The sequence below is a fragment of the Agelaius phoeniceus genome, chromosome 6 (assembly GCF_051311805.1).
Source record: "Agelaius phoeniceus isolate bAgePho1 chromosome 6, bAgePho1.hap1, whole genome shotgun sequence".
Classification (NCBI taxonomy): Eukaryota; Metazoa; Chordata; class Aves; order Passeriformes; family Icteridae; genus Agelaius; species Agelaius phoeniceus.
The window spans coordinates 16,867,915-16,876,531 of NC_135270.1; the positions used below are offsets into that span (position 1 = coordinate 16,867,915).

At 48.8% G+C, this 8,617-nt stretch overlaps 1 protein-coding gene across 1 annotated transcript in view; it reads right to left on the minus strand.

Annotated features, from left to right (window-relative positions):
• Positions 1 to 8,617, minus strand: part of TSPAN32 (tetraspanin 32) — a 30,634-nt gene extending 22,017 nt beyond the window's left edge. Inside the window, exons 1-3 of the mRNA XM_054635098.2 lie at positions 8,542 to 8,617; positions 6,409 to 6,523; positions 5,039 to 5,136 (exon numbers count right to left, since the gene is read on the minus strand). Coding sequence (XP_054491073.1) covers positions 5,039 to 5,136; positions 6,409 to 6,523; positions 8,542 to 8,607 — 279 coding nt within the window. The 5' untranslated portion in view covers positions 8,608 to 8,617. The remainder of the gene's footprint in view (positions 1 to 5,038; positions 5,137 to 6,408; positions 6,524 to 8,541) is intronic.

Here is an 8,617-nt window from a genome sequence, read left to right on the forward strand (position 1 = left end):
AGCTGATGAGATCACTCGTTGCCTTGCTAGGAGCTAAAATGAGATTAACTGAGACCCTAAAGAAGATGAGAGGAAAAGTCTGATCCAACATTGACATGACAAGGTGGTTACAAGTCATGAAGATGTGGAAGAGCTCGCAGGGCAAGATATCTCAGACCAAAACCCAGCTGGAGTGAGGGGTTCAACCCTGCAGGTACAGCACGAACTGGAGGGAGGAGGTGAGGTTACACAGGCATGTCTGGGTGCTCAACAGGACCAGACCCTGCATTTTACACTGCCTCCAACACTGCCTCCAACAACTTCCCCACCAAACAAACAGCCTTTTCACCAAAATCAAGTTCAAAGACAATAAAATTTAAAAATAAGAAAATTAGTCAGATGGAAAAACCAGCACTGACAAAAATGTGACCACTCTTCTGCATATCATTCCATTAAAGTTATAATTCAGGTGACCCATCATGAACCCAGAGAGTGTGAACAACAGGATGCCAGTGACAACCCAGATTCCTTCCCCTGTGCTCTCCCTTCCTTCCCTACCAGCTTCAGCTCTTACAACACCTCTCTGAGGCCAGAACCCTCAGCAGATAAAAATCCTCCTTTTCATCTTCCCTTCATCAGCTCCACCCCACATCTCAGTCCTTCAGCATCAACTCTCCCTTTATTTCTGTCTGGTTTCTCTGGGAATACCAAGATGCAGCCCCTTGGGAAGCTCCCCCTCCATCCAGCTGGTGCACAGCAATTACATGGCTCCGAGAACATCTTATAAATGAATTATAGCCTGCTTTTTCCCTTCCCAGCCAAAAGGCTTTTGGAAGAGCAACTTTCTAATTACATTAGAAGACATTTGGAGAAAAAAAGAAAAAGGCAACGTGCAGTTTGCATACAAAATGTGGAAGGGTTGAAGCTGGATCACCATCTCCTAGACCCTTGGAGGTCCTCAGAGCCAGCCACAGGCTGCTGCCTGCTCCCTTTGCAAGAGACAGCCACATCAGCCCTGTGGAGGGCTGTCACCAGGCAGACATCAATTACTCTTTTATGAATGACCTTGCTTCCATCCTTGCTGCAAGGAACAATTTCTCTTTGACAGACTCGGCAGAATCCGCAGGAACAGCACCCTGTCTGTTGGCTGGTGTTCCTTTAATTCACCTTTCTGATGCTTCCCCTTTGGTGAAGGGGGCCTGCTTTGGATGAGGAATGGATCCTTTAGCTCATACTGTGCTCTTTAGCTGTGTTCTGCCAAACTCCTACACTTCCAGGGAAGGAGCAGACCTCTGCCCTGCTCTGCTCCAGATGTTTTTTGGTGCTGCTGTGGCCATTGCAAAGGCCAGCTCCCTGCCAGACTGCAGAGCTCAGGGGCAGGGAAAGGGGGGGCAAATTTCAGACGGCATCCATCAGGTTGTGTCCCTCTCTGCCTTTTAGTTCATCTAAAAGCATGCAATGTTTTTGCTCTTCCACAGAGCAAACACGAGTCAGTGACATCAGTCTGAAAGAGGAATCTGTCCTTGGTATCAGCTCTGCCACTGGCACACAGATGCCTCACTCAGAAGTGTTTCACCATGAGGGAGAGAACAGGAAGCAGATTAAATTAGAAAGAAGATGCTGAAGTATGCTGCAGTGATATTAAGGACCCTCTACACACTGGCCTACACCTGGGTATAATAAAGCAAACAGCCTGTGCTGTGTGCTGTCCCTACTAGCTCATCAATCTTGATGAAAACCTAGGTTATATTGGGCATTCACTGAGGCTTTTTCCACTGCATTTTTTTGGAACATCTGCTCCATCCTGATCACAAATTTTCTTCTATACTAGTCAGGTTTTAGACTGTAAAGTTCAGATGTGAGAATTTCAGCTGGCATGTTGCTCCCTGTTTTTTCTTTTCTTTCCCTTTCTCTGTCTGACCTGGTAACAACACATGGTGCTTTAAACCTCACTGATACCAGAGTCTTTCCTTTATGCAAACAGGAAAGCTGCTGTTTTCCTTCCTTTTCCTCCCCTTCAATAGCAACACGGCCTCCAGGGGCTATAAAGCTGCAGGATATTTACATTCAGATTGACTGCATGATGGGCCATGGATCACCAGAAAGCAGAGTTTGCCTGGGCTGGAGGACAGTGAGTAAGTCTGTTGCTATTCTCCCTGTTTAAGAGGAGCTTTATATGTAATATTGCTGGATTTTAGAACATAATTTTTTATCCTTAAGTTCTCAATTACTTTCTTGGAACCAGCTTCCTCACAAGCAGCATTGGATGCACAGTAGCATCTCTCTGGTCTCATGATGCTGCTAATGCAGGTAGAAGACAATCTCCTGAGACCTGTGTGCGTAAACCAGTTTGACCTGTCCTGGTTTCTAACCACTGTGCACCCATTACTGTTATTAGAACAGCACCAGTGAGGCTTCCAAACAACAGGGCCTCCTCCTCTGTAGGCACACAAACCTCCAGATAGCCAGGCAGCATGACGATATATAATCCAAAGAGACAAAAAAACAAGCTCCTGTAAGCCCAATCTGGATCCTTGTCAGCTTTTCCCTAGGGTGGCTGGTTTACCAAGTGGCATTGTGGTGGACCAGCCACATCGATGCAGACATCCCCCACGCATGGCTCGGTTTCCTGGACAGCCATAGATGTCAGGCAAACAGTCTGGTGTCTTCCCTCTTTGATTAGAGAGTGAATTAAATGGTCTTCCAAATAAGACACACTCTATGCAGGGAGGAAAAGTCCTTTAAAATCAATAGCAGGGGAAGATGAAAGATTCTCTCTCCTGCAGAAGGAGGAAAAAACCTCCAAGCAGCAGGGCTGATCACTCCTGTGAGCTACAGCACAGCAGGGATCAGCAGGGCTCTACAACACACTGACCAGTTTTGGAGTCCCATAGGGCCAAACCCCACTCCTGCCTGTCATTACACCTCGCTGCATCCGTCAGGGCTGCTCTCGCTTCTCGCTGCCAGATCAAAGATTAAATGCGTGCCTTTGGAGCGGGAACTGGGGGCAAAACAAGCAGAGAGCTGACCCTTGGTGGATGACATGGTTGGGAGGGGAGGGGGCAATTTATAACAGGCGAAGTCCTCCCGTCCTCCCTGTGTGATTTAAGACGCCACTGAGCTCCTTCAGCGGCTTGGAGCCGAGAATACCGTTGCTAGTGGGCAGCTCTCGAGCGCCTCCCAGGGTTCCCGCTAATTCCTTAGGGCCGGGGACGTGCCACCACCATCCCGCAGGGGTCACGGAGGCCGCTCCGGTTCCGCGGCAGCCCCGGGAGCGGACGGGCAGGCGGCCGGCGGGCCCGCGGCCCCTCCCGCGGCGGAGCGCGGTGCTGGAGCGGCCCCGCGCGGCTGCTGCCGGGGCCCGCTCGCCTCCTGCCCCACGGCTCGGCATGCAGCCGGCGGACACCGAGCTCAATGATAGCCAAGAGGCATCCCTTTACCCCTGCTGAGAGCAGCGTGGCATGAAGCCTCGTCGCCACAGCTGAGGGGAAGGCACCTCGCACCTTTCCTCTGCTCCCCGCAAGGCAGCGACACCGTGACTGCCCTACAAACGTGCCATCGGGGGCCCAAAATGCAGACGGCCACATCCCCCAGAGGACCCAAACTGTGGAAGCTAAAGACAAGCAACAGAGTGCACTAGGAGCCACAAAAATAAATAGCCAGTTTGAGGGTTCTGCCAACCAGAGGCTGCTTTGACAGGCAAAGCTTGGCTGTGATACCCCAAACCAGCTGGGCTGTGGGAGAGGATGGGTGGCTGGAGGAAAGGATCGCTCAGGTTAAAATGGGAAGGGAGAGCAGCACTGTGTGGCCCTTGGACAATGCTCTTTGGACAGAGCTCTGGAGTTCACTCAGTATGTGTTGGTGCTCTTTTTAACAGCCAGTTCCATGGAGTGGCATGCTTCAAACTATATGAGAGAGTAAGGTAACAAATAAACATTATAGAGAAGTTTGACTATATCTTCAGGCAGCCAAGGCATCCTCCACTGATCTGTACATATCCATCTGTTGGTTTAGATGTGGTAATTGCAGGCACACATTAAAGACATTTCAGCAAAAGAGAGGGGAGTTACACATTCTGCTTAATTCATGGGAACTGAATTGGGCATCCCAGAGAAAGGAAGATGGTATATTGAGAAGGTGAAAACATTAATTTCAGTGGCTGCTTTGCACTGAATTTTCAGGTGTCAGCTTCTCATTTCTGCCATCAGTATCATTTCCCCCAATTACACAGATTAGATAAATCTCTTTAAAGTTAGTGTATGACAGCAATGCAATTATTTTATATTAATCAAGATTTCATGCTCAACAACCTATCTGTTAACTCCTGCCCTTCATATGGGAAAACACACCTTGAGCAGCACTTTACCACTCATTCCTCCAGCTCCAAGGCTGGAAGCTGCTCTGTGCAGGCTAAGCCCCGCATGCAGGCTCTGTTTTGAAATGGAGCTTATCTCACAGTGCAGTTTACTACTGTCAACATGGTCCAGGCTCAAACAGGCTGATGGAGAGGAGAAAGGGGGGATTTCCACTCTTATGCTGCTTCTCCACCCTCTCCTTGGCTGAAATTCAGGGTCCTGCACAAATCCCTCATGCCTACTGCCATGCTTTGTGTGAATGTTTGCAGTGAGGTGGGAAAAAGAGGGGCTAATTTTGCTGTCACAATTCAGGAGAAGCATGTGAGACTCAAAATCACACTGCTAAGGTTTCCTCACACAAACCATGTGTTGACTTCATGAGGAGAAAAAAAATACCCTGGGTATTGTCATCACCATAGTTGCTTGGCAGATAAACACATTCCCTCTGAAAGTTGCATACACAGGACCTTGGCAAAAGAAACTAGGCACAGAATGATGCAATACTCAGCCCTAAGAGCTCTGCAGGGTGATGCTTTTTAAAAAATGTCCCCTAGCAGTACAAAGTGGAACAACAGGACCTCCTTCCCCAGGCATGCATTCTGCTGGGCATAAGGCAATGCAGACCCCAGCACTGGAGGCTAAGGGGGCCAGCCCCAGGTGACAGAAAGTGCTCCCAGCCAGTCCCTGCAGGTATAGATACGCACCATGGCGGTGAGGCACTGCGATTCCCGCACCGTGGCAGCAGAGCTCAGCAGGGCTGCCAGGATCAGGGTCATGCTCAGGCAGATCCCAAAGTAGAAAGCTAGAAGACAGACATGGGAGTTGTGGTCAGATGCCAGAGGCCTAGTCTGATGCTTCACCCAGAGAGGGACCAAAAAGTGCATTTTGGGGAGCTGGCCCCAAATGACCAGGTTGCAAAACTGAAATTTTTCTGTAATTTATTCAATACCCCCCATCTGTGTGTGCTTTGCTGTGTATGTCTGGGAAGGCTGTAAGCCTCTGAGGGGTTCTCACAGCTCCAGCAGAGTGAAGCAGCCTAAAACGGTGTTGGTCCACCCAACAGACCAGAAGCTGCCAATTACTTCAGCATTCTGATAAGGATCCCCCCCAAATGGGGGGTGCTGGTGTGCAGCAGCTGTCCCACAGCCTCTATCAGGACTCCGGGCACTGCTAATCTGTTGCAACACTCACCCTTCTGGTTTCCTCCTGGCTCAGGCAGGATCATAGCCAGTACCCTGGAGCAGGGCTCAGGGACCACAGCACTGCAAAGGGCTTTGCTAGCCTAACCACACAGAGGTAGTGCCTGTAAACAAGGCAAGTGGAAGCGTTGCTGGAGATGGGTGACTGGGGTGGGAGAGCCTGCAAGCCTGCGGTCAGTGCCAATACATATGTGTAGGAACAGGGAAGGAATATACCTTAGCCTTGGGCTAACACAGTTTTTACACCTGCCTTGTTAAACTGAAATTGAGAACCAAGATCTTGAGAGAACATGTGCGTGTTTAAGACCAGAGTGCAGCTTGGGAGAAGCAACAGATGCAAATGCAGCAGTGGTGAGCAGGGCGTTTTAGTATCTGGGCTATCTTTGCTCTAGCCTTGTACCTGAGACTCAGTTTATACTTCTCCCTTGTGAAAGCAAAAATACCACATATTTCCTCAGAAAAGCTCAAGGTGCTGCCATGCATTTCTCCTCCCAGCCTCAATTTTCTATGTTCTGCTTCAACTCCTGTAGTTCCTCTCCTCTTTCTTCCAGTCTCCTGCCAGCCCCAGTGCACTTTTAGTGACTGAGGAGCTCCTCCTGAGCTCTTACCACAGCACAGGGGTCAGAGAATAGAGGAACAGCTGCAAACACAGAAGCACCTGAGCACCCCATGCACCCACAGCATCCTTTGGTTACTGGCATGCAAGTCTCATATGGGGAAAGAAAGTGCGTGTGGGACTGTGTTAGTCCTAATGCATCCTCCAAACCCAACTCCTTCCTCCTCTTGAGATAGCCCTGAATTTTTTTCTACAGCTTTAAGGAATTTTGCAGCTCTGGTATCACCAAAGGTCTCATTGGGATGTGACCACAACATACCTGAGTGGTGGATGACCTTGTAGGCGTTGCTGTCCAGGGAGACGTTGCTGATGAGGGTGAAACGGAGCCCATAGTGGGCGACTGTGCTCAGTGTGGCAATGGAGAGCCCCAGCAGCTGGAAAAGAGGGGTTTCAGGAAGGGATTTACAAGGCAACAGCTCTTGCTGGGTGCACACAAAGGTTTGAGTGTATCTGGATACTCCTGAGCCCCATGCAAGTGCAGACAGCCTCATCATCCAGATACCACCACATGTACCCCAAAATGCACATAAAAGGACAAACCCCCCACACTTAAAAATACTAAAGCTGTTTTTTCTCTTTTGCATAATGAGTGCATGTGACACTGTGCAGCCCACAGTCTCTTGGCCAGTGCCTATGGATTAAATTCCCATCACATTAAGAAAACTGAGAGGATTGATGCTCTTGCAGCACACCTGTGCAGTGCCACCCCATTCTGCAGACTGTGCACATATGGCTGTGAGGGCTGCCAGCTACAAGAGGGGTTTTGAGCAGGGGTGAAGTTCTCTACTCTGCTCTTTGCAATACCAGTCTCATTGCCTGCTGTTGGCTCTGTTTCCTGTGGCAGAGCACAAAGATCTGAGTCCTGTACTACTCTAAGTTGTCTATGGTGGTATCTGTCTCTGCAAGGTGCTGTCTGTTTCTGTACCATCCCCAAGAGCACCGGTATGCCTAAGGCATGGGGTAACTACTTGCATGTCCATACCTCTCCAGGTGATGGAGAGGGAACGTTTCTGATAGCACCTGGCTCTAGGGCTGGGCTCCTTTCAGCATGACTGATGGCAGAGCTGGGACAAAGGCACCAGCAGCAAAATGAACTCCAAATCTAGTGCAATGAGCCTGGAAAACACAAAATGTAAGGCTACTCCTAGCTCTGAAGATAAGGCTTCATCATTTTGTGCCTTTACAATACAGAAACATGAGACAGCTATACCTGTGTCAAATGTGACAATGTGATCTCAACATAATCCCCACTATGTGACATTTTCTAATAGCTTTTGCTGGAGGCTTACAGTCTCAGAGACTAAATCCATCCAAAATGTACCATTTTGTCTAGCCTAATTTGTGTCACCTTCTGATCATTCAGACTGTGCATTACTGCATATCTTGACCCACGCCCAGCAAAATATTAAGTTAGCTCAGATTTCTGAGAAACACCAGTCTAAAATCCTCCCAACAGCGAGAATGTGATTCTAACCATTCACAGCAGCTGTGCCTTAATGTCTCCTCTAAACATGCTTAGTACCAATCTTCCTTTCATTTCCTCCAAGTGGCATATTATGTTATTTGGAAGAGAAAACCACCTTACAGCTACTGCAGTCCTGGAATGTTGAAATTTGGAAAAACTACAAACTTCATTTGTGGCCCAAAATAAGGTATTACCTTTTAATAACCCTTAACAAACCACCAACCCTCTTTGAACTAAATACAGATTATTATTATTATTATTATTATTATTATTATTATTATTATGCTGGCAAGTTTTGATGAAGTGAAAAGGCAACAAGAACATAGAAGTCAAAGCATCCATGAGAAGTATTCTCCAGTTTCTACCATTTCCCATCAGCTCTAACAGCAGATGTCCAGAAACTCCCCTTGAATTTACTTGAACAGCTGATAAACAGACTCCCTGGAATTGCTTTCGCTTTGCAGTGCCAGTCCACATGTTTCTCACACACACTTCCACCAAAGCCTTGTGGTTTCACATCCTCATTGATCCCACCTGCAGTCGACCACCCTCCCAGCAGCAAGTGTGACTGCAGCAGGTCCATCCTCTCTCTTTTGCTCCAAGGAGACAGGAGCAAATATCTTTTTTGCTCCCACGCATTCTGCCAGCAGGAACCTTTTCTTTCTCCTTGGAGGAAGCTGCTGAGTTGTGAAAGAGCTGCAGTGGTGTGACAGCCTTGAGAAACCAGAAGTCTATCAGAGGAGGAGGGGGATGCTGGTGGCCAGCGATAACCGCCCATGGTGCGATGATAACTCAGGCAGTTGGCTGTGCTTGCCCTCCACCCGCCAAAAACAGAACGTGGGAAAACCATCCCCTCTCGGAGTGGGGATGGGAAAGGCAATGGCTCACCTCGGTTCTGCAGAGATCCCCCCAAACCTGCCTGCTCACCATGACACAGAGGCTGGTCACCAGCAGCTGGCACTTGGTGGTCCTCATCCCGCACCTCAGTTCCATGGCAGCTTGT